This window comes from Mesocricetus auratus, unplaced genomic scaffold, assembly GCF_017639785.1.
Source record: "Mesocricetus auratus isolate SY011 unplaced genomic scaffold, BCM_Maur_2.0 Super-Scaffold_100009, whole genome shotgun sequence".
In the NCBI taxonomy this organism is placed as follows: Eukaryota; Metazoa; Chordata; class Mammalia; order Rodentia; family Cricetidae; genus Mesocricetus; species Mesocricetus auratus.
This window is the reverse complement of record NW_024429193.1, coordinates 56,479,069-56,505,494: the sequence shown is the minus strand read 5'-3', so window position 1 is coordinate 56,505,494 and position 26,426 is coordinate 56,479,069. Positions and strand designations below refer to the sequence as shown.

General features: G+C 40.4%; 1 protein-coding gene across 1 annotated transcript in view; it reads left to right on the top strand.

Moving 5' to 3' along the window:
- Window positions 1–26,426, top strand: part of Spag17 (sperm associated antigen 17) — a 236,679-nt gene that overhangs the window by 87,843 nt on the left and 122,410 nt on the right. Inside the window, exons 5-11 of the mRNA XM_005076661.4 lie at window positions 3,811–3,997; window positions 6,317–6,511; window positions 13,828–14,009; window positions 18,235–18,396; window positions 20,522–20,589; window positions 20,783–20,900; window positions 26,249–26,386. Coding sequence (XP_005076718.1) covers window positions 3,811–3,997; window positions 6,317–6,511; window positions 13,828–14,009; window positions 18,235–18,396; window positions 20,522–20,589; window positions 20,783–20,900; window positions 26,249–26,386 — 1,050 coding nt within the window. The remainder of the gene's footprint in view (window positions 1–3,810; window positions 3,998–6,316; window positions 6,512–13,827; window positions 14,010–18,234; window positions 18,397–20,521; window positions 20,590–20,782; window positions 20,901–26,248; window positions 26,387–26,426) is intronic.

Here is a 26,426-nt window from a genome sequence, read left to right as displayed (position 1 = left end):
CCGAGCAAGCCAGTGGAGGCAAGTCACTAAGTAGTATTCTTTCATGGGCTCTGCCCCCAGGCTCCTATCTTGAGTTCCTACAGTAGGAAAAATCAAACTAGAACAGAAAACTGGCACTGAGATCCTGGGGGTATTGTTCTGATGGACCCGATTGTGTTTGACTTTGGAGCTTAGGGCTAGACAATGCTGTTGAATACTCAGAAGTTATGGAAGCTTGGAAGATAAGATGTTGAGAGAGATGTGGGGGTTGGAGGCCTGGCTTGTGAAGTTTCAGAGAGAAGCAAAGACTCTTTTAGGACTGTTTTTATGAAATTTTGGATTAAGAATTCCAAAGTGGAATGCTTGCTTTCCTGGGAAAGTTGGTTCTGGTTAGCACTGGCTGAAGAATCAGTTGTATTTGATAAGATACCAGCATCACTGAGGTGAAATCTTTTGAGATATATTCTCTCAGGGTCAGCACACAGACAATGTGGTCTAGGGGGTCAAGGCTTCATCTCAGGCTGGTAGCTGAGCTTTGTAATGGGTAGTGAGTCTTCTACATGGTACTGATTTTGAAAACATAAAGGATCATAGAGCGTAGATGCAGCTTGGCACCATTTGGGAAAGTTGGAATCCTCACAGAGAAGCCAGGGGGCCATTGATGCAGGTGTAGCCTCGCTTATAGTGGAGGCCCCACCCAGGTTTGAAATTGTCAAGGGGAGAAGTTGAGGATGGAACCTTTTTTTTTAGTGGTTACAAAGGCTCTTTAATATCACCATAAAAATAAAAGGTATAGTTAGCATAGAGACCCTTCATGTATAACTGCTGTTTGTTTGCATTAAACACCTTTAAGACCAAGGAAGCTCCCAAGACAGCTTTACTGATGTCAAACTCTGTCTCTAAACTTGCCTACTCTTTTTTTTTCCAAAGACTTGAACTTTTCATTTTATTTATTTATTTTATTTTATTTTTATTTTTTTATTTTAATTTTAAATAGCTTGTTTTACATGTCAATCCCAGTTCCCTCTCCCTCCCCTCCTCCCGCACTCCCCTTCCCCCCTCCCTCCCACCCTATTGCCCAATCCTTCCCCATAGGGGATATCTAGAGTCTGTCATTTTACTCTTGGTAGGGTCCAGGCACTCCCCTAAGAGTCCAGGCTGAGAGAGCATCTCTCTTTGTGCTATAGGCACACAAAGACAGTTTGTATACCAGGGATAGACACTGATCCACAGCTCAGGGCCCCATAGGTTGCCCAGGCCTTCTCACTGACACTCACATTTGGGGGGGTTCAGATCAGTCCCATGCTGGCCTCCCCACTGTCGGTCTGGGGTCCAAGAGCTCTCCCCTGTTCAGTTCAGCTGTCTCTGCTGGTTTTGCCAGCCCATTCTTTGCCAATTTGCTTATCACTCCTCTCTCTCTGTCACTGGGTTCCTTGGGTTCAGTTCAGCGATTAATTGTGTGTTTGCCTCTGCTTCCATCAGTCACAGGATGAAGGCTCCTGGATAGTTATAGACATCAAGTTCATTATCAGGGATGGGCATTCGAGGTGGTCCCTCCACTATTGCTTAGCTTGCCAATTGGTGTTATCCCTTTAGATCACTCGAGGTCACTCTGGTGCCTGATCTGTCTTCGAACCTATGATTCCCTCTTCCCCCTATTCTACCCCCACCCCCTCAACTTCCTGTTCCCCCATGACCAACTCTCTTCCTCTTCACCCCCTCTCTTCTTCCCAGCTCCCACTCCCCCCCCCCACCCCTCGCCGTGTTCCCCATCCATTCAGAGGATCTTGTCTCCATCCTCTTCTCTTGGGTACTATGCATATATGCATATCTTTTAGGTTCTTTCCTGTTTCCCAGACTCTCTATCTGTGGAAGTACAGACTGGCACTATCCTGATCCATGTCTAAAATCCATATATGAGTGAGTACATACCATGTTTGTCTTTTTGCGACTGGGTTACCTCACTCAGGATGGTTTCTTCCAGTGCTATCCATTTCCCTGCGAATTTCAAGATTCCATTGTTTTTCTCTGCTGAGTAATACTCCATTGTGTAAATGTACCACATTTTCTCTATCCACTCTTCAGTTGAGGGGCATCTAGGTTGCTTCCAGGTTCTGGCTATTACAAACAATGCTGCTATGAACATAGTGGAGCAGATGCCCTTGTTGTATGAACCTGCCTCATTTGGATAAATGCCTAAGAGTGGAATTGCTGGGTCTAGTGGTAGATTAATTCCTTGTCTGTCTGACATAGGGCTGGTTTATGCTGCTGCTGCTGCTACTGCTGAAAATGATGACAATGTTGTTGTTGCTGCTGCTAATGCTGAAGATGGTGATGAGGATGTTCTTGTTGTTTCTGCTGCTAAAGATGATGATGAGGATGTTGTTGCTGTTGCTGAAGTTGATGATGGGGATATTTTTGTTGCTGCTGCTAAAGATGATGATGAGGATGTTGTTGCTGCTAATGCTGTAGATATTGTTACAGCTCCTGCTGCTGTTGCTTCTATTGCCTCCATTTCTTCTAGCATGTCCTTTTACCACTTGCATAGGGTTCAACCACTTTAAATTTCTCTTCATTTTCCAGAAGCAGTGGTGTACTTTCACAGTCTTTACCCATAGTGCTCCATCAGCAGCAGTAGCCTTCACAGATATTTGTTTCCCAATGCTGCTGAGGAGCCAGCGCTGGAAAGGCAGTGTTGCCTGCATTGGAGCCCCCATGCTAGGCAGGAGATCCTTTGGCACCAAAGATACCAGTCATGAAAGCCAAAACTAGCTTGAGTTCTTCAGAGCCCTGGGCAACTAAAGTTCATGAAGAGTAGCAAAGCTTCCTATCTTCAACTTACCCTATCTATGATATCTGAAAAGTTTCCAAATTAGTTTCCATAACATTAAGAAATGGATATCAAAGCCCAAAACAGTCGTATAATATTTCAATTACTTTTTGTCTTCAGTGTTTCTGTGCATGGGTAAACTTAACAAGAGCCATATATTGTAAATCTTCTGTAGAGTCACCCTCTTGGGACCAGTACTCCAGCATCATTTTAGTAAGAATAAGCACTTCCAGTTTTATAAACATGGACAATTACACTATGAAACAATATGCAAAGTTTGCTTGGATTTATGAAGGGAAGGTGGTAAGTATTAGATCTTCCCACAGATATGTGGACTAATCAAGCCCTGGAGTAATCTATGAAGAAGTCATGTGACTAGTGGCCTCTGCTGACCCCCTTTCTGTGTTTCAGATAGTAGCCACTGGTCAGGGCTGTATGCTTTTAAGTAGAACTGTAATAAAGAGAATTTTTCAGTGTTAAGGTCTCCAAAGACCTTTTAACTTTTAAAAATATCCAACATGAAAAACATTGGCAAGGAGATTTTAGAAAGCCTATTCTTTGTTTCCCCGGTTTTCTCTGTTTTGCTTTATTTGTTTATTTGCTTGTTGGGCTCAAGAGACAAATGCAAGCTCCTGACACCAGAGTGTTTGACTCCCCACCCCAACTCTGCCCTACCCCACTGCAGCACAACATAGCTGATAGACTCCTTCAGATCAGTCTCTCCCACGAGGCTAATCTTTTAAACGGCCTCCTGGTACCCTCCCACCCACCCCCATGCCTGCCTAGCACTGCCCTCCACAGATGTGCCCATCACAACTTCAAGTTGAAATCTGTACTGTCCTAACTTCACCAATGAATAAATGGCACATGATAATAGAATTCAGTGAAACAAAGAGTTGCTTTGGTGATGGGAACTGGAGGATTGCTTTGCCTGATTTTGGGGAGACCATTCCTTGCTCACAAGACAGCTGGGAGGCTAAGGATGTAATCTCTCCTTGCAGATGGTAGAAGAAAGGACAAAGTCGGAAAAGGACAAAGGAAAAGTGAAGTCTCCCAAGGAGAAGAAGGCCGCCAGTGCCAAGGCCGGGAAAGGAAAGGGAAAAGACCAGCCTGAGGTGTCTGCAGCTGTGAAGAAGACCACCCAGTTAAAACGGAGAGGGGATGAGGACGACATCAAATCCTACATTGGTCAGTGGGTGGTGTCTTTCTCCTCTTGCTTTATGGATCAGGATCCATCATTCCTAGTCTTTTCATTTATTATGAGGCCATAAATAGCTTACACTCGGTGACACTTGGATTGAAAAATATTTCTATTTGCAGTCTATGGATGGCTTTAGCAAATATTTATTTAGCATGCGTCTCCATGGGCACCTTTGCATCATGAAAGCAAAGAATGAAGTAACAAGTGATTGGGCCACCAGGAAGCTTACTGTCTTTTTGAGAACATAATGAAAAGTGAAGTGTAATTATAGGCAACATGAAAATGGTCCAGCAAGATGGCTCCATGAGGAAAGTTCCTCTCTCTCGGGCCTGACCGTCTACACACCATCCCCAGGTTTCTCACGGTGGAAGGAGGGAACCCACTTCCACAAGCTGTCTCCTGGCCTTCTCAGACGTATTAAGGTACACACATGCATGGCTGCAACACACATAGAGAGACAAGTAATTGGAATAAAAATTGATTCACGTGAGGAGCAGTAGCAATTGGATCTAATAATTTGAGATGCATACAGAGCACAGATTCTTTTTTATTTAAAATTTATTTTTCATTTTACATACCAATCCCAGTTCCTACTCCCTCCCCCTTCTCCCACCCCTACCTCCCTCCCTTCCCACCCCCCATCCACTACTCAGAGGGTAAGCCCTTCCTTGGGGAGTCAACAAAGTCTGGCATACAAAGTTGAGGTAGAGCCAAGACCCTCCTCCCTGTATTAAGGTATCCTATCATAGAGAGTGGGCTCCAAAAGGCTAGTTCATGCCCCTGGGATAGGTCCTGGTGCCACTGCCAGTCCCTCCCCCCAACAGATCAAGTTACATAACCATCACATTCAGAGGGTCTAGTTTGGTCCCAGGCAGTTTCCCCAGCTGTAAGTCCATAGTCCATGAACTTCCACTAACTCAGGTCAGTTGTCTCTGTAGATTTCCCCATCATGTTTTTGACACCCCCCTTGTTCATATGATCCTTTCTCCCTCTCTTCAACTGAACTCCAGGATCTCAGCCCAGTTATTTGCTGTGGGTCACTGCATCTGCTTCCATCAGTTACTGAATGTAGGTTCTGTGATAACAATTAGGGTAGTCACTAGTCTGATTAAAGGAGAAGGCTCATTCAGGAACCCTCTCCACAATTGCTAGGAGTCGTATCTGGGGTCATCTATATAGATTCTTGAGAATTTCTCTAGCACCATGTTTCTCCCTAACCTCCTAATGGCTCCCTCTACCAAGATATCTCTTTCATAGAGCACAGATTCTTAACTCAAACATTCCCACCATCTTTCTGTCTCAAGGAAACCAAATAGAACTTCCTTCTATTTTAAATGACTGATGCAAAAATGAGTCATCCTCAGGAGTTACTAGTGACGCATTGTTGGTTCTCTAAGAGCCCAGACAGTACTACCTGCTACCATCTTTATTTGTTTCTTATTTGTAATCAGTAGACTTGATTTTTTTCCAGCAGTTTTGGTCTTTACTGTGTTTTAATGAGAGAAGTGACCTTTCTTTTGCATCTTTTATCAGTTTCTTCCTCCCAGAAGCAATGATGCTATGCATCCCTTGAGCAACACCAAAGTTAATCATTTTAGTGATTGGGAGAAATAATTACTTAAAAATGAATGCATAGTCAGCACTGAATCAAGACAATGATTTTCACCACCAGAATATCATTCTCTAAGAAATGTTCATGTTTTAATATTCATAAGGAGCATCACCTGGAAAAAGAGAAGAGAGAACCACTAAGAAAATTATAGTACATACTTTTTAATGAAATGCAATAAACAGTTGCCTCACAATTGATACACAGGGTTCTCCCCACAAGTGACATGAATTCATTCAGTGCTGTGCCACAGAGAGCATCCACCATATTTCCTTACCCTGTAAACACCTCTACTTATAAAGTACCAGAAAGCTGCAGCGACTTGTAATTCAGGAGTCAAGCCAGATATTGTTCAAAAGATATTGGAACCAAAAGGAACTAGTTACAGGCTAAACTCTGACAAAAACCCAAGCACCATTTTCCATGGCCACAGGCCCCATGCATGTTGGCCCTCCTAGTATGCCTATGTCTCATTTGCAAACATGATTTAATATACTGTAAAATAGCCACAGTCTTTTTACTGGAAGGGTAATAATGAAAACCAGTCAACAGACCTGCATTCCAGCCAACTGGCTGAGTCTTGGCAAGTCAGAGGGATTACAAATGCATGCATAATGCATATCAGCATTGATCTGCCTGGGGACAACCTGTTCTATCTAACAATGATAGCTGACCTTCTCTATGGTATTTCCAATAGATGATGAACCAGATGATGGTGCCCAGCATTACATTATTGTCGTGGGCTTCAACAACCCTCAGATCTTAGCCATTATGACTGAGCTTGGCATTCCTATAACCAGTGTGATTAAAATATCTTCAGAGAATTACGAACCTCTGCAGACCCACCTGGCAGCAGTCAGCCAGCAGCAGGAAGCTACCCTTCAGCCCGAAGGTATGCAGTTGGCTATACAACTCCCGAGTTCATCAATATTACCCTCTGTCCGTCGAGCACAAATGCAATCTGCTAGCTGAAACATGGTCATAAAATACTCACTTTATTAAATCCTTTCAAGACTGATTTGCTATTTATTCTGCTTGTATTAGCCAAGAGTCATAAATTTGGCAAATTAAATTCATACTCTGTGCTTGTATCCCTGTGTAGTCCCAGAAAACATGGATCGCAGGTCAGAAGACTTGGTTACACAACTTTGACTTCTCAGTCTTTTAGCTGGAAGCAAGTGTGGTTACATAACTGTGTTTCTCAGGAACTTTTGACCTGTAATGTTGAGTCAAAGCCAGGGCTGGATCAATCTCTGTAGAGACTTTTTGCTTCCAAATGACATCTTCACCAAACAACCCAGGAAAGATCACACAGTTAGGTGTGTGTGTGTGTGTGTGTGTGTGTGTGTGTGTGTCTGTCTGTCTGTCTGTCTGTCTGTCTGTCTGTCTGTGTCTGTGTGTATGTATATGTATGTGTGTGTTCATGGGGGGCAGAAGAGGGTACAGGATCATTTGGAGCTGGTATTATAAGTGGTTATAAACCACCTGACATGGTTGCTAGACCCATACTTGGGTCCTCTGGAAAAACAGCAAGTGCTCTTAACTACTGCGCCACCTCTCTAATTGGATTCCATATGTTAGTCACTCTACATGTATTACTAACTCTTTGTGATAAAAGGCAGAGGAGTCATTCTTCAAGACTTAAACTGAGAAATTAATGGGGCCACACTCCAGACACAGTACTGTTTAGCCATTTTGAGCCTTGAGGTTTTCATGTTAAGGAACTATGCTAGATTGCCTCTATGAGAAAAAAGCAGGAAGCTACTGTACCCTTTAGGTAACAGTACTGAGAATCAATGTAAATCTGCGACACCAGGAGCCAAGTTATTCCCACTGCGTGTATTGGTTTTAATGTTACTATGGATATTTCCATTATGCTTTTAAGCTTATTTTTGTGTGTATTTTTGTTTGCATTTTTAAAAGAGAAAGTAAAAGAACAAGTTGTAAGTTCCTTTACTCTCTCTTTTAAAAAATGTAAACAAAAAACATGCACACAAAAATCCACAAAACAGAAATGAAAATATAAAGGCAAGATGCCAATAAGATTTTTTAAAAAATGCCCCCCAGAAGTATAATGGGACAAAAAGTCCACAGAAATTGAGTCAGTTTTGTGCTGGTCAGCTACTCCTGAGAACAGGGCCAGCCATGAGGTGTGGTTAATATACTCAGTAAGATGCAACTGACTCCCTCTCCCCTCCCCCCATGCTCCCAACTAGCTCAGGAGATCTCGTCCCTTTCCCCTTCTCCGGGGGAACATATATGTCTCTCTTAGGGTCCTCCTTGGTTCCTGGCTTCTCTGAAGGTGAGAATTGTAGGCTGATACTCCTTTGCTCTATGTCTAAAATCCATATATGAGAGAGTACCTACCAGGTTTGTCTTTTTGTGACTGGGTTACCTCACTCAGGATGGTTTCTTCTAGTTCCATCCATTTGCCTGCAAATTTCAAGATTCCATTTTTTTTTCTGTTGAGTAATACTCCATTGTGTAAATGTACCATATTTTCTCCATCCATTCTTCAGTTGAGGGACATCTAGGTTACTTGCAGGTTCTGGCTATTACAAATAATGCTGCTATGAACATGGTTGAACAGATGTCCTTGTTATATGAATGTGCATCTTTTGGGTATTGCCTAAGAGTAGAATTCCTGGATCTTGTGGTAGATTGATTCCCATTTTTCTGAGGAACCGCCATACTGATTTCCAAAGTGGCTGTATGAGTTTGCATCCCACCAGCAGTGGAGGAGTGTTCTCCTTTCTCCACATCCTCTCCAGAATAAACTGTCATTGGTGTTTTTGATTTTAGCCAAACTGACAGAAGCAAGATGGTATCTTTCTCTTCTATAAGACTGGGTATGTCTGCCCTTATGTTGACGCCCTTGATCCATTTGGAGTTGGTTTTTTGTTTTGTTTGATTTGTTTTGTTTTATAGGGTGGTAAGTATGGACTGAGTTGCATTCTTTTTCATGCAGTCATCCAGTTTGCCTGGCACCAGTTGTTGAAGATGTTGTCCTTTTCCCGGTTTGTATTTTTGGCTTCATTGTAAAAAACTGGGTTTCCATAGGTGAACTTATGTCCGTATCTTCAATTAGATTCCATCAATCAGCATGTCTATTTTTATGGCAATACTGTGCTGGTTTTATTATTATAAATCTGTGGCACAACGTAACTCTGAATAGTGATAAATCCAACAGTACTTTTGTTGCTGCTGTTATGCTGTTATTCAGGATAGTCTTAGCTATCCTGGAGAGTTTTTGTGTTTCCATATGAAGCTGAGAATTACTTTTTCAATTTATGTGAAGAATTGTTTTGGAATTTGATGGAGAGTACATTGAATCTACATGATGTTTTCTGTAGGATGGCCATTTTAGATACATTATTCCTCCCAATCTATGAACATGGAATATACTTTTATCTTCTGATATCTTCTTCAATTTTTTTCTTCAATGTCTTAAAGTTTTCACTATACAAGTCTTTACTTGCTTGGTTAGAGTTACGCAAAGATGACTTTTAAGCTATTGCACAAGTATTGTTTCCCTGATATTTTTCAGATCATTTGTTATTTGGGTATAGGAAAACTACTTATTTTAATTATTAATTTTGTATCCTTCTACTTTGCAGGCATTTATCCACTCTAAAAGTTCCCTGATTTAATTTATAGGGTTATTTATGTATAAAATTATGTCATCTACAAATAAAGATACTTTGACTTCTTTATACACTTAGTCTCCTTTAGTTGTGTTATTGCTCTACCTAGGACTTCAAGTACTGTGTAGAATACATATGGAGACAGTGGGCATCCACTTGTCTTTTTCATGATTTTAGTGAAAACGCTCTGAGTTTCTCCCCGGTTAGATTGATGTTGGCTGTGGGCTTCCTATGAATTGCTTTTATTATGGTTAGATATGTCCTCTGTATCTTTCTAGGACTCTTATCATGAGGAGTATTGGATTTTGTCAAAGTCCTTTTGCATCTGATTAAATGATTATGTGGTTTTTTTCTTTCAGTCTGTTTATATGGCAGATTATGTTTATTAAATCATGCATATTGAACCATACCTACATCTCTGGAATCAAGCTAACTTGATATGATTGATAATATTTTTGATATGATTGATAATATTTTTGATGCATTTGTTCTTGGATTCACTTTGGAAGTAGTTTATTGAGAATTTTTCCAGTATTCATAAAGAATATTGACTTTTATTTTTTCTCTTTTTTGAGCATTTGTGTGGTTTTGGTATCAGGGGAATAGTCACCTTGTTTAAAAAAATAGAAAATGTTCCCTGGGCTTCTATTTTATGGAATAATTTGAGAAGTATTAGCATTAATTCTTCTTTGAATGTGTGGTAGAATTCTAGGCTGAATTCATTAGTTCAGGGCTTTTTATAAGTTTGGAGAATTTTGATTACTGTTTCTATTTCACTAGGGGTTATAGATCTGTTTAAATTACTTATTTAATCATGATTTACCTTTGATAAGTTGTAAATATCGAGCCGGGCGTTGGTGGCTCACGCCTTTAATCCCAGCACTCGGGAGGCAGAGGCAGGCGGATCTCTGTGAGTTCGAGACCAGCCTGGTCTATAATAGCTAGTTCCAGGACAGCCTCCAAAGCCACAGAGAAACCCTGCCTTGAAAAACCAAAAAATAAAAGTTGTAAATATCGAGAAATTAATCCATTTCTTTTAATTTTTCCAGGTTGGTGAAGTATGATAGGTATGAGGAGAAATAGAGTTTTGTAGAGATAATAGAGTCTCGACAAAAAGAAGTGTAGTGGGTAATCACTCCACCCGTAACCTTAGATTATCTGTCCCCATAGAGGTGGTGCTTCTTGTCTACAATGGGACCCCTTCAAAGAAAAGAAGGGGGGCAGTCTTGCTCTTTTTCTCTGGCTTGCGCTTGGGGTGGTCAGACACCAAGCAGCAGAGAGGCAGAGTGGGATCAGCTATGGCTGGATCGGCAGCAGCTTCTGCTTTGTTCTGTATTCATGAATTTGTCTTTCCGTTGTTATTATACTTTTTAAAAATTCTCATATCAAGGGCATTATTTAAATTTTCTTGTATCTGCTGAGGCTTGCTTTGTGTCCAAATTTGTGGTCAATTTTGGAGAAAATTTCATACCCTGCAAGAAGAAAGTATATCCTTTTTCATTTGGGTGAAATGTTCTGTAGATATCATGACATTATTTACCCCCAGCATTTCTCTGTTTAGTTATGTCTGGATGATGTGTTAATTGGTAAGAGTGGGATACTGAAGTTATTGAAGTTACCCACTATTATTGTGTGAAGGTCAATACGTGATTTTGGTTCTAGTAGTCTTTTTTTTTATGAACTTGGATTCCCTTGTGTTTGATGCATGTATGTTTAGAATTGCAATATCCTCTCAGTATATTTTTATTTTGATGAGTAATTCCTTCTCTACATCTTTTGATTATTTGTGATTTGAAATCTATTTTTGTCAAATGTTAAAATGGCTACACCCAGTTGCTTCTTGAGCCCATTTGCTTAGAATACATTTTCTCATCCTTTTACCCTAAGGTGAGATCTGTCCTTGATTAGGTAAATATGTTTCTTAAATATAGAAGAATGGATCCAATTTTCTAATTCAATCAGTTTGTTATAGTTCCTCATCCCTACCCCACCCCGCCCCACCCCGCTCATTTTAATTTGCTCTTGTAGGATTATTCCTTATATTATCTTAGGTGTGGTTCAGACTGAAGTACTCTTTCTAGTGCCTTCTGTAGCACTGGGTTGGTAAATAGAAGTTGCTTATACTTGGTTTTATTGTGGAATGATTTTCTTTCTCTGTCAATTGTGATTGGTAGTTTTGCTGGGTATAGTAGTCTGGGCTAAAGCATCAGTGGTCTATCAGAGTTGGTTGAATACCCTTCCAGGTCCTTCTGCCTTTTAGATTTTCCATGGGAAAATAATAATGGATCTGTCTTTATATGCCACCTCGTCTTTTTCCCTTGCATCTTTCTTTGAACTGTATATTTAGTGTTTTATTAGTATGCATCATGGGAAACTCCTTTTCTTCTCCTGTCTCATAATGTTATATATGCTCCTTGTACCTAGATAAGCATCTCCTTCTTTAGACTGGGGAAATTTTCTTTTATAATTTTGTTAAAAATATTTTCTGTGTCTCTTACCTAGGTTGTTTTAAATCCTTCTTCTATCCCTATTATTCATAGATTTGTATTTTTTTCATAGTGTCCATTTTCTCTGATGTTTTATGCCTGGATTCCTTTAGATTTAACATTTTTCTTTGACTGAGGTGTTCATTTCTCTACCTTGTATTCAACATCTGAGATTTCATCTTTCACATCTTGTAATCTGTTCATAAGGCCTATCTCTGAGATTTTTGTTTAACATCCTAAATTTTTCATTTCCAGTATTATTTCAGCTTGGAGTTTTTTTCAGTGACTTTATTTCTTTATTAAATCCACTATCATGTGTTCTATTGCTTTCATTATGTCACTCAACTTTTTACATCTTCACAGACTTCATTAAGGGATTTCCTTATTCATGCCCTCTATAAGATCCTTGAACATATTCATAATTTCTGTGTTGAAGTCCTTCTCTTGTTGCATTTCTCAGGACTTCCTGGAATAGGATTGCTGGCTTCTGGTGGAAGCATATTGGCTTGGTCGTTCATGTTTGTGTTTTTGCACTGGGATCTAGGCACCTGGAATTATGATGATTTTCTTGGTGTCAATATCTGGTCTCATCTTTCTTGACTAGATGTTCCATTCTTTGGTTTCTGTTGTCCTCTCTGGATCCTAGACAAGTGTGGTGGCTTTGGGGTAGGGGTACACAGTAGAGAGTGTTTTTATGGTCAGTGAGTGGTAAAACTGGATGGAGATATGCTAAATGGAGGACTAAAAATGGATACGGGGAAAAATGCTGAGGCATCTAGGTCTAAACAAAAGGCAGAGTACCATAGAAAGCAGATAGGGTAGGAATAGAGGTTCCTGCAAACAGTCTGCATTTGGGCAAAGAATGAGTCAGGAGAGACATGAATGAAAGAGTAGAAGAACCCTGGGTCAACACCAAGAGGTGGAGTCCCTAGGGCATGGAGATAGGGTAGGAGGAAGGGTTCCTGAAAACTGACTGCTATAGTACCGAGAATGAGTCTGCAGAGACTGTAAGGGAGGAAAGGAAGGAGAATGAAAATCACCTACTAAGTCCTGGCCCCATGTGGCTACTCAGGGAGTAAGTCTTATTATTTCCATTTTATCAAAAAGGATTTTTGGACAAGAGACAACTATTAAGTCAGAAACTTGAGATTCAATCCCAGACCATTGACTATATCAAAAGATATACATATACATACATATATATATATATTAGCTTATTGCTGAAACTGTCAAGAAAATACTGTATCAGAACCAAATATAGTCTCTATAAGACAGTACATGTACTAATAAATCAATATACAAATATACTCTATGATGAAAGCATAGTAGCTCATATGTCTAATCCCAGAATTTAGGAGGCTGAGACAGGAGGATTGACCATGAGTTTGAGGCAATTTTCAGGCTCCAGGTCAGCCTAGATGAAACTCTGTCTCAAAAAAGCATATACAATAAGATAATATTAGGTTTTACCATAGAATGATGAGGTCATAGTAGCAGACCTAACTCTTTAGTTATAGATATAAAAAGCATAAATATTTCAGGTAAGCTTTCAAATCCAACTTTATGGAAATCCACTATCACTTGACAGTCAGGAGGCAAATATCCAGGAAAGATGTAGTTGCTGTAACATGACTGAAAGATAACTGAAGCATAAATCACTCTCACCCAGTCGGGCTGTAGGTAGGCCTGTGAGAAGCAGATCTACTTCAGCTTTTTAATGAGTTATGTGGCAAGCACAAAAATGGTGAATGCATGATCTGGAGGGAAGACTGGCTCTATGCAGGTGCAACATCAGGTCACTGGGTACCTTCGGCATCAACAGTTCCTGAAATGTGTGACCTCATCACAACCTCTCTGGGCCTCCACTGTGAGACGGAGAGTGGTGAGCTCATATAGCAATCTCTTGATTTTATAGTTGTGTCTTTCCACTTTAAAAACTTCTCAAAGTTATATTTTTGTATTTGCACTTCACTAATACTTTACAGACATCTCATCACACATATGACCCACGGCATCAAGATAAAGTGGAGAGAAATCCAATACATTCATTTCACAGTAAAACATTTTGCTATTATTAGACATAGAAGCCAAAAAACTGAAGACAGAAAATTCCGTTAAGGAACTTGAAATTTTCTGGAAGTACTTGGAACCAATCCTGAATAATGAGAAACCTGAAACAAATCTCTTTGATGTTGCTCGACTCCAATACATGGTCAATGTGGCGCATTTTCCTTCTGACTGGTCAGACAATGAGATGATGGTGAGTACACTTGTCAGTTAGAGCATGTAGTGGTCTATTATGTCTCTCATTCCACAATTGTTTACCAGAAACTGGGAACAATGCTTTTTATTGGGCTTTCTCATCTTTGTACAATGATGAGAAAAGGGCCACTGTTGGATATAGCCTGATTCTGTAATTTTTAGTCTGTGTATTAATGATAATAAGATGTAGCAGATGGTGGTTATTTTATTTAATGACACTTGGTTCTGGCTCATGCTTCAATAATAATCTATGTAATAACTAAAATGTGAATATGTATTACCATAATGATGGTAAGTTTTGCTTTATTGTGTTACATGTTAACCCCTTATAAGGTATGCATTTCACCATCAAGAGCTGAACTGACAGCAGAACCTGTGGATAAATTACAACCACTGAGGGTTCTTCTGAAAGGATCTGGGCAAAGCCGGATGGAAAAGATATACTTGTAAAGAGACTATGGTCAGCTAAAGAGAGAGAGGGGAGGATAGGAGGGAAAGGGAGGGCAGGAGAACTAAGGAAAGAAAGGATGAAAGGAGAAAGAGGAATGGGAAAGGGATAAAGGAAAGGAAAATGGCCAAGGAAAAAGCTGACCGAGAGAACAGAGGGAGCTGCTTCTGAGCCAAGAGGCAGTCATACAGTGGAAACCTGATCCTATTGCTTTGATGGGTGACACTCAGTAAAAGAAACAAAAACATTAAGAGAGACTGAGACCAGTACAGAGCACCACAAGCAAAATGCATACTTGTCACAGTCACAATGGGTGCATTTCCGAAACATTCCTGCACCCCAACATCATGGGGGGATTGTAAAAGTCAGGGGATCAGAGAGTTTGCTGTAAGTGTATATGTCCTAGCAATACCAAAAGCTTCAGACATGAACTCTCACCAAAATGACTGCCCAAATGTGAGCTGAACAAGATAGACACCAACAAACATGCCAAATTGAACCAGAAAATGCCTGTGAGGCCTCAACTCTACACAAGAAACCATAGGTAACAGAAGAATGCCAAAATGGGAGAAGTGCCCTTCCCCAGGAAGAGCACATTGATTGTCTGGTGCCAAATGGTCAGCTCTGAAAACATACACACAAGTAACATTACATGTGTGTGACAGGTTTTATATATGTACATAAGAACGTGTATATGCATACAGTTAATAATTGATGGTAAAAGAGGTCATGAATTTGAAGAAGAGTGGAGTTATATGCGAGCATTTAGAGGGAGGAAAGGGAAAGAAAAATGTTGTAATTAGTTATAACCTCAAAAAAAGAGACAGACTACAATTGAACCGTTAAGGATAGTAAGGATTTGAATAAATACCATTAGGTTGCTCCATTGTAAAGTTGAAAAACAAAAAAGAAAAACCTTTCAGCATAAAGTATTAGACACTTGCCAATGGCAAAAAGGAATGTCAGCCTTGTACTGGGAGTGGCAATGAAGCTGTATGCAGGCTGGCTGTAGACACAGCCAGTGTTAACAATACCGCCCACTCCAGACCTTGTTCTGTTCTCCTGTTCTCAGACTTCCTACCTTGCCTTTCTCCTTCCTACCGTCTAGTGAAAGACCCCCATCTCAAAAAACAAAGTGAAAAGCACTTGAGGAAGACACCCAGTGTCAACCTCTGGCCTCCCAACTTGCATATGTGTACATGTGAACCCATATGCAAACATGAATGTGTGCATGTGCATATGTGCACTCTCACACATACAGAGAGAGAAAGTACTTGCATGTATTTTTGTTCAGGATGGCATAGGAAATCCCATCATGCAGTTTCTGAAGCATACTTCCCAGGAGGATGCTAACCTGTCCTCAAACCAAGTACCTGTTGTATCTTCACAAGTGAGTGTGCTTTTCTGTGGGTCTACTTTAACCCCCAGGAATATGATGGCAGAACACAAAAGGTCCTATTGCCAAACAGAGTACATCATTGCATCATCAGGTGAGCACCATGCTGTGATCACAACTTCAGAAGACTCAGAATCACTCACAGCACCCTGCTTCTTACCCCCATCTCCACAACTTCCTGTCCACTAGAGGACAGATCATTCCATTTTATTTATTTTCAAGTTATTCATTTTTGCTAATAAAATGTAGCAAGGCTTATACAGGGATTTTTCTGTTTGCTAAGAGTTTGGGTCACACCCATTCTTTGGTCAAAGTCACTGCACTGAGATCATTACTTGGGTCTCACCTTGTAAATGGAGGAAATGTGTCAACTTGATTGTGAGCAGCAGAGGGACAGGAAAGATTTTTGTGGAAATGTCTTGAAACCAGTATGAACTTTCGATGAAACTCTGGGTGGTGGTTTGTGGTGGCTAGTGGTGAGAACACTTCTCCAACATGGCTTCTGGTGAGTAGCCCTGATACACAGGTGCCATTTGGGAGCACCGTATACTCTACAAGGGGATCCTCCTAGCACTTCAGAGCATGGCATGGAAAGATGATAGCTTAACAATGCATCCGTTCCAGTTTAAAGAAAGGAACCATGGCTATCCTTATTATCTTAGCAAATACAAAGTAGAACATTGACATGATAATTTAACTTCAGAAAAAAATGGTTTTATGTTGAAATGAAATATTACTTTAAATGCTTGTTACAGTAGAACATTCCTAAATTCAGAACTAGATTGATGTTCAGTGTATCCAGCTGGGCCTGGAAAACATCCAACTCTTCCAAAGAACCATAGACTGTGTTGCCCAGCTAGTCCCTCTGCTCTTCTATCAGTCTATTTGAAGTAATTGTTGATCATCTTCTTCATGACAGGGCTTTGGTTGGTACCAATCTGCAATAACCCCAGCTTAGGTATGTCTCTATGAGTGAAAGATTCATCACTGAAGATGATGGGGATGGTCTACCTCAAAAATGACTCAGCAATAAAATTGAATTCTGGGAGAAAGGGCCATCAGGTTTGATACTGAAGGCCATGGTCCATTTTCAACTCAGGATAACTTCATAAACATCGAATGTATAAGGCTACTTCATAGAAGCAGGCTAGGTCCATAGTGGTACACTCTGATCTGTGAGTTGTTAATGACCACATATCTGTTTTAAGAGCCAGCAGTGAGTGAGTCTTTCTTCCTCCCTGCCTGGAGGAAAGCATTTGCATCCTTTGGCTCAAATAAGCAGGAGTACTCTCTGAACTAAGGTAATGAAAACTTTACATTAAGTAAATGTCAATCAAGATGAGCTAAGAGCTCATGTCAGACATCTGAAACATCTCAAGATAAACCCTGCTTGCTGAAAAAATTGCCAGACTTTAGTATATCATTTACCAATGAATTGTAAAATGAATTGCATAGGCTAATGGATCTTGGGCAGAAATGTTACTGTATTTCCTTTGGCAATAAAAATGAAAACTGTCTTTATGTGCCAGCATCTGGATAGGCACAGGATACCTGGTTGAAGGTTAGCTGAAAACTCATCAGTCCTCATGTGATTATGTGAAATAACAGTCAGATGTGCTATAACGTACAGAGCCAAGCATCTCCCTTACTGTCTGCCAGCCTATGAGTCACTGGTCCCACAGGGGCTTCCCATTCTACCTTACCTCTTCAACTCACATGTAGGATCAGCCTACTTAATGCTTCTCTGCTTCCAAACAGACAGACACAGCCATCCCAGAAATTTCATACTCCAGGAAATGAAAGCTTAAGTAATAACCATAGCAGATCTATAATTGGTTTGCCAACTCATAAAATCTTTGGATACCACAGCATCAGTAATTTGGATTTCTTTAAGCTTCTTGCTAGCAGCACTGCAGGTAAAAGCCAGCTCAGTGGAAAGGAAGAAGGGAGGAAAGAGAGAAACTTGATCACACACAGACTACACCGTACTCAGATGATACACAAAGTCAAGCAAGGGGATCCAGAATGCTTATTTCAGTTCTTGCATAGGAAGGCAAGCAATCACCAGCCACTTGTCTGCTTGTCTTCAGGCAAAGGTATCAGAATCATCTGACATGCTTTGGGATTCCAGACACGGAGCATATGGAGCACATTGTAGAAACTAGTGAAGAGGTAGCCTTCCACTGCACTGAAATATCAGTCAGCCTCTTGTAGTATTAGGCAGAGTCAGAAACTCTATGGCGCACACAAAGGGATTGAAGATCTTATGTATGAAGACTCCATCAGCAGTGCTTGAGGATTTGGGTTTTTTTAGAAAGTTACAAACATTCTGAGAGTATGAAACCATTGATGAATTGTCACTGCTTCTCTCACTGCTAGCTCGAGTTGGGCACCGAGATCTTTGAAAATGTTGCCTGTTTGATGTACGACAGTCTGGACTGGAAGAGGCAGCACCAGCACTATCTGGAAAGCATGCAGCTCATCAACGTCCCACAAGTGGTTAATGAGAAAACCATGCTGGAAGCAATGCCGATTCCAGAGGTGGGCATGCACTCTAGCATCTGTAGTAGGCTACTGGATGGAATGAGTGACTTGATTTTCATACTTAGAAAGCATATGAATAAAAAGTTATAGTAAAGACCTGTATCAGCATACTACTGCTTGCTGTGTTGAGGCATGAGGATGGGACCAAGGAAACAGGCCCTAGCAAGAACATTAAGAGCCTTGTGTTAATATTTTTATGAAGCTCCTTATAGTGGCTAGTTTTATGTCAACCTGACACAGGATAGAGTCATCTGTAAGGAGAGAACCTCAATTGAGATAATGACTTCATAAGGTCCAGCTATAGTCAAGCCTGTAGAATACTTTGTTAGTGATTGCTGGCAGACAGCACAGTCCATTGTGGGTGGTACCATCGCTGGGCTGGTGGTCCTGAGTTCCATAAGAAAGTAGGCTGAGTAAGCCATGAGGAACAAGCCAGTAACCAGCACTCCTCCATGGCCTCTGCATCAGCTCCTGCCTCCAAGTTCCTGCCTTGTTTTGAGTTCCTGTCCTGACTTCCTTCAGCGATGAACTACAATGTGGAAGCATAAGCTGAATAAACCGTTTCCTCTCCAATTTACTTTTGGGCATGGTGTTGATCACAGCAACAGAAACCTTAACACACTCCTCAGCTGCTTGATATATAAGAAAACACATAAGAACCACCTGTCAGCTCAGGATGCAATGACTAGCGTGTATAGCATGTAGTGCAAGGGGAGTATTGCCAAAATAATCCCAGTGTATGCAGTGTTCATACTCAGCAAGATCCCCACCACATAACAGAGCTCATTTCCTGACACCTTTCCTGAATTGAACTTTTGAAAGGGAGTGCAATGTCAGCAGTTCCAACATGGTGTGAGAAGGATGAGAGCAGGAGATATGACAAAAACTATAACTAGGGTTTCTATTGCTGCCACAAAACATTGTGACCAAGAGCAGATTGGGGAAGAAATGTTTGTTTCATCTTAGAACTCTCAGGTCACACTCCCTCACTGGGGGAGTCAGGGCAGGGACTCAGGGCAGGAACTGAACTGGAAGCCGTGGAGGAGCACAGCTCACTGGACCTTATTGATGCCTAGGCCCCTTAGACCCCAAACACCAAGCACTGAACTTTTGACGTTAATAAAGTCTGGTTTTGCTTTGACTTAGTAGTGCCTAGGCCTTTATTTTTCCCTTTTGGAACAAAAAAGCTTTGAACTTATTTTTGATTTTATAGGATCCTACAGTTGAGAATCACTGGACTTTTAGAGAAACTAAACCTTCAGTGTCTTGGAATTTTTAGACTGTGGAACTTTTAAAAGTTTGAATGTTTTGTGTTGCAATAGTGATGTTAATATGAGATTTTGGGTGAACAAAAAAAAGGAAAGATTATATTATTTGATAGTGTTGTGTTAGTGTGTCAAGGTGACAAGGGTCAAATACTCTAGTTAGATTTCTTTTGTGGGGGACAACCAGGAACAAGCCATGTCCATCCGGGAAGAGGGAATTCTAATTGAGAAAATGCCTCTTTTAAATTGGCCTATAGGCAAGTCAGCAGGCATTTTCTTCATTAACGACTGATGTTTAAGGGCCCAGGTCACTTTGGGCAACGCCATTCCTGGGTGGTTCTGAGACATATAAAAAGGCAAACTGGGTAAGCCAGTGAGCAGTGTCCCTCCAAGAAGTCTGCTTCAGTTCCTGCCCTGTCTTCTCTCAGCGTTGGACCATGTGACCTGAGAGTGTAGGATGAAAGTAATCCCCCACCCCCAACTTGCTTTTGGTCATGGTGTTTTATCATAACCGCAGAAACCCTTACTAAGACAGCCCCTGAGTTGGAGAACAGAAGGACTGAGAGAAAGGAGCCAGAGTTAGACATAGGATGAAAGACGAGCGTGAAAGGCTGGGCAGAAAATCTGTTGGGAAATGGTGCACAATAATATTCTGAACAAGAGGAGACAAGATGCTCCAAGACAAGGATGCAAGGATGTTTAAAAAAAAAAAAGGATCATGACTCAAACCAAGACCAGGGGGATGTAAGGTGTCTGATTAGATTTTTCACATCCTCATTTCTTAGGATGCTGATGATGGATCTGTGATGTAAAAACACGTTTGATGAAATAGCTTCTTTTCATTTTGTTTTTCTCAGCCTCCGCCTCCAACTGCTCCAGCCCCTGGAAAGAAGAAAGCTCAGTATGAAGAACCACAAGCCCCACCAGGCAAGTGTGACCTCAGCTGCTGAGGCGCCACCTCCGGTGACTGGAGCACTGGCCGCCCTCCCTTCCACAGTGCTTGCTGTCAGCAGCCCCTCCACCTACAGTTTCTACCGCGATGTGTCTGAATTTGTCCACAGACTCGCAGGAAGAAGTGGAGAATGCATGTTAACTGGGCAATGTCCTTTCCTGCATTTTACAGTGGCTTTCATCATCACAACCGAGGTAGACATGCGGTACTACAATGACTTGCTGAATCCAATTCCAGAGGAATTTATTTCCGTGCCCCTGATACTGCACTGTATGCTGGAACAGGTGGGTGGGTACCGAAGCTTCCCCTACCCCGACAGCAACCTTGACCAAATTATCTCTCCTCACTTCCAAATCTCAGTGTGATTTTGTGATTTTACCCAGAATACCTGGATGCATTCCCACGTATTAAGTCACAATGTTTCAGATCAAACTAAAATTTGCTTCTAGCACCTACTTCAGTCCTCTCTCTTGCCGTGCTCAGTTGTTCGTTTAATATTTCCCAAAGCTTGGATAGAATATATACTTAAAACTGTCTTTATGTAGGTGTTCTGATTTAATTTTTGTCACTTTGGCACACTAGAGTCACCTGGGAAGAGGGACTCTACATTACGAAGTTGCCTCCAAAAAAGTTGGCCATGGCATGAGTGTAGAGAATTTTCTTGATTAATGTGGGAAGGCCTGGCCCGTTTGGGGCAGTGCCACCCCTGGGCAGGTGGTTCCGGATTGTGTAAGAAAGCAGGCTGAGGGGCCATGAGGAGCAAGCCAGTGAGCTTCAGGTCTCTGCTTCAGTTCTTGGCTCCAGATTCCTGACTTTAGTTCCTGCACTGGCTCTCCTCCATGGTAGACTGTAACCTGAACACCAAAGGAACCCTCTCCAAGTTGCTTTTGGTCAGTGTTACATTGCAGCAACAGAAAGTAAAGTTAGACAGTAGGGTTATTTTAATAAAAGAGGGAAAGAATCTAGACAGGAGGCTAGCCTGGTTAATGGCTTTTAACTTTAAATGTGTTTTTTAATTTACGTGTGTGTGTGTGTATGTGTGTGTGTGTGTGTGTGTGTGTGTGTTTGAATGCCTTCAGTGGAGGCCACAAGAGAGAGTTCTATCCTTTGGAACTGCTGCGGACAGCTAACTGGTGTGGGAACTGGGAAACAAGCCCAGATCCTCTGCAAGAGCAGCGAGCACTCTTTACTGCTGATCTGTCTCTCAGAGGCTGTCTTTAGATTTTTACTTTTAGATTTAATCACAGTGTTTTTTCCCTACATTTGAAGTCAGTTTTAATTGTTAGTATTTTTCTCATAAATGTTTATTTGGTTTTCCAATAAGGGGTCAGGTTCTTTATGATAATCACTTGAGTGCACATCTAATGTTTAATTCCACCACATGTGGCATGTATAAACCACCTGGTGGAAAAGCTGGTGCAGAAAGAGACACACAATGTTCTAAAGAGCAGCCCCAAATAAAAGAGTGAAAATAAATGAAGTAAGATTTTACTGGAAAGGAAATACACATCACCCAAGACCAATGGATAAATAACAAAATAAAAATTAAAAAGGATTTGGTCAACAAAATATGATGTTTCTTTGCAAAGACTAATATGAGGACTATGGTGTTAGGACCATGATCAAGTAAAGAAGTGACATGGATAATGACAGAAGGTACAGTAGTGTGACTATCAGTGGCATTGTGCTGTTGAAGTGTCCCTGGGAACACCCAGCTTCTTCATGGCTTGGTTTGTGCCTCCATCTTCCCCCAACCTGATCCCTCCTGTTCCTATCCCTACCCCCTCTTCAAGATCCCTCATCCACTGGCAATGTCTATTTTCCCTTCACAGTGAGATTCATGTGCCCTGCCCCCAGAATTCCTTGTTACCTAGCTTCTCTGGGATTGTAGATTGTAGCATGATTATCCTACACTTTACCACTAACAGCCACCTGTAAGTGGGGTTGTTGAAGATCTTTTCCCATTCTGTAGGCTGCTGTTTTTCCTTGACTGTGTCCTTTGCCTTACAAAAGATTTTCAGTTTAATTAAGTCCGATTTTTGAGTCAGGATGATCTTTTCTGGTTCCATCTATTTGCCAGCAAATTTCATGATGTTGTTGTTTTTAGCAGCTGAATAATATTCCATTGTGTAAATGTATCACATTTTCTTTATCTTTTCTTCAGTTGAGGAGCATCTAAGTTATTCTAGTTTCTTGCTACTACTAATAAAGCTGACATAAATATAGTTGAGCAAGTGTCCTTGTGGTATGGTGAGGTGTCCTTTAGGTATATGCCCAGAGTAGTATAGCTGGGTCTTGAGGTAGATCAATTACCAGTTGCCTTAATTGATTTCCAAAAAGGCTGTCCAAGTTTGTATCCCCATCAACAATGAAGAGTGTTTCCCTTGCTCTACATCCCTACCAACTTGAGCTGTCACTTGTGTTTTTGATCTTAGCCATTCTGAAAGGAATATCATGGAATCTCAGAGTCACTTTGATTTGAAATTCCCTGAAGGTTAAAGATGTTGAACATTTTCTTAAGTGCTTCCCAAGCCATTTGAGATTCCTCTGCTGAGAATTCTCTGTTTTGATCTGTATCCTATTTTTAAATTGGATTATTTGGTTTGTTGATATCTAGTTTCTTGAGTCTTTTACATATTTTGGATATATATAGATGTGCATGTTGGTGAAGATCTTTTCCCATTCTGTAAGCTGCTGTGTTTTCCTTTTGACTGTGCCCTTTGCCTTATAGCAGATTTTCAGTTTAATGGAATACTATTTATTAATTTTTGACCTTAGCAACTGTGCTATTGGTGTTCTGTCCAGGAAGTTGTCTTCTGTACTAATGAGTTCAAGGCTATTCCCCACTTTCTCTTCTATCAGATTCAGTTTTTCTAGTTTTATATTGAGGTCTTCGATCGACTTGGACTTGAGTTTTGTCAGGGTGATAGATATGAATTTGTTTGCATTCTTCTGCATGCTGACATCCAGTTAGAGCAGCACCATTTGTTGAAGATGCTTTTTCCCCATTGTAAAATTTTGGCCTTGTCAAAAATCAAGTGTCCATAGGTGGGTGGATTCACTTCTGGGTCTTCAATTCAATTGCATTGATTAGTCTGTCTGTTTTTACAATAATACCATATGGGTTTTATTACTATAACTCTGCAACCCAGCTTGAAATCAGGGACTGTGATATCTCCAGAAGTTCTTTTATTGTACAGGATTGTTTTAGCTATTCTGGGTTTTTTTGTTTCTCCATATGAAGTTAAGTATTGTTCTGTCAAGGTTCATAAAGAACTGTGTTGGAATTTTGATGAGGATTGCACTGAATTTGTAGATTGCTTTTGGTAAGATGGCCATTTTTAATCCTACTGATCCATGAGAATAGGATATCTTTCCATTTCCTCTTAGCACCACTTTCATTGTATCTCATAAGTTTGGATATGTTGTTATTCATTTTCATTGAATTCTAGGAAGCCTTTAATTTCTTTATTATTTCTTCCTTGAACCAGTGGTAATTCAGTAGAGTTATTCAGTTTCCATGTAGGCTTCCTGTTGTTTCTGTTGTCGTTGAAATCCAACTTTAATCCATGGTGTTCTGATAAGAAACTGGGGTTATTTCAGTTTCTTGTATATGTTGAGATTTGGTTTGTGACTGAGTATATGGACAGTTTTGGAGAAAGTTCCAAGAGATGTTTGGGTAAAATGTTCCGTAGATATCTGCTAGGTCCATTTGAGTCATAACATCTATTAGTTCCATTATTTCTCTGTTTAGTTTCTGTCTAGATGACCTGTCCATTGGTGAGAGTGATTAATGTGTGATTTAAGCTTTAATATTGTTTATTTTACGAATGTGGGCACCCTTACATTTGGAGCATAGATGTCCAGAATTGAGATTTCGTCTTGGTAGATTTTTTTTCTTCAATGAGTATGAAATGTCGTTCTCCATCTCTTTTGATTAACTTTAGTTTGAAGTCTATTTTGTTAGATATTAGTATAGCTGTACCAGCTTGCTTCTTAGGTCCATTGGATTAGAACCCTTTACTCTGATGTAATGTCTATCTCTGATGTTGAGGTGTATTTCTTGTACGCAGCAGAGAGGTGAATCCTCTTTTCATATCTATTATATTAGCCCATATCTTTTTATTTGGGAATTGAGTTCATTGATATTGAGAGATATTAATGACCAGTGATAGTCAAATCCTGTTATTTTGTTGGTGGTGGTGGTAGTAATGTGCGTGTGTGTGTGTTTCTCTCTTTGGATTTTGTTGGTATGAGTTTATCTTTTGTTCATGTTTTCATGGGTGTATTTACCCTCCTTGGGTTGGAGTTTTTCTTCTAGTACTTTCTGTAGGGTGGATTTGTGGATAGATATTGTCTGAATTTGACTTAGTTGTTAATGATCCAGGTGTTTCATAGCACAAATAGTAACCCTAAGACACTAAGCTGCTAACTCACTGAGTGGATCCTCAGAAAATCTCTTATATCTTCCAAAATGTCACAACTGCCAAAGTGGGCAACTTGTAGAAGAGTTTAAAATTATAACAATGATTCTAATACTTAAAGGTGAAAGGATGACTGTTTATCAGATGTCTATGTTTGGTGTTTGGTTATATTTCAACTTCTTTAACTTACTACTCAAGCAAGATTGAACAAAACTTTTAATCCTTCTAGACCTTGTGTAAGCAGAGTTTTCATTTCCCACAACCACTCTCAAATAATCACTCAGAAGCTTATATTACTTATAAATAATTGGCCATAGCTCAGGTTTATTACTAGCTAACTCTTACACTTAAATTAGCCTTATTTACACTCTGTCACATGGTGATACCTTTATTAGCATGGCACATTCATTTCCTGCCCCCTCTGAATATGACTGGCAACTCCTCACGCTGCCCTTTACCCTCCCATCATCCTTAGTTTGATCACCCTGCCTATATACTCCCTGCCTAGCTACTGGCCAATCAGCATTTTATTAAATCAATTTGAGTGACAAATCTTTACAAGATACAAAGAGATTATTCCACAGCAACTTTGCTTCACCCACATTAAGTAACTATTATCTATTATTGATCTTATTATACATTTTTCTATATTTGAAAGAAAAACAGGAACAACAAAAGTATTTGGCCTGAACTCCCTGTTCTTCACTTTAAAATAAGTAGAGTTGGATTAAACAATTAAGACACTCACTTTGTTTTATTTTATATCAAATGGAAAGTGATATATATGCCAGGTAGTGGCAGTGAGGCTCATGGGAATTAACATGTGTGCAGATGCTACACAGTACCTGACAAGTGGTAAGTAAGTAAGTACTCTGCTGAAGTATATATTGATTCCAGTTTTGTGTGTACTACTTTCAGGACCTTATGAGAAAGAGTAAAAACTTTTTAAAAATCAGTATTGTAACTTTTACTATTGTAAAGTTTATTGCTTTCTGCTTCTAGCTGGTATTATCTATATTCATGCAGGTATTAAAATTATACCTAATACTTGGATTGCAAATGTTTTCTCTTTTATTTTGTCATCAGTGATGCATTGCCGTCGCCACCAGTATTTCAATGGACCTGCTTCCTCCTCCTTCCTAAGAGCAATGGGGATGCATCAGCAAAGAACTATTAACCCACTCCTTCCCAACCGTTTTCCTCAATAGGTTGTAGCAACTGAAGAAGACCTCATTCCCCCGAGTTTGGTGGAGCCACCCCACAGAGCAGATGGGTTGGACTACAGAATTGCAGCTCACATTGTGTCCATCCTGCCTTCACTCTGCCTATCTGAGAAGGAGAAGAAGGTCAGAACATGAGTGAATCGAAGTTTTTGCACTTTGAAAA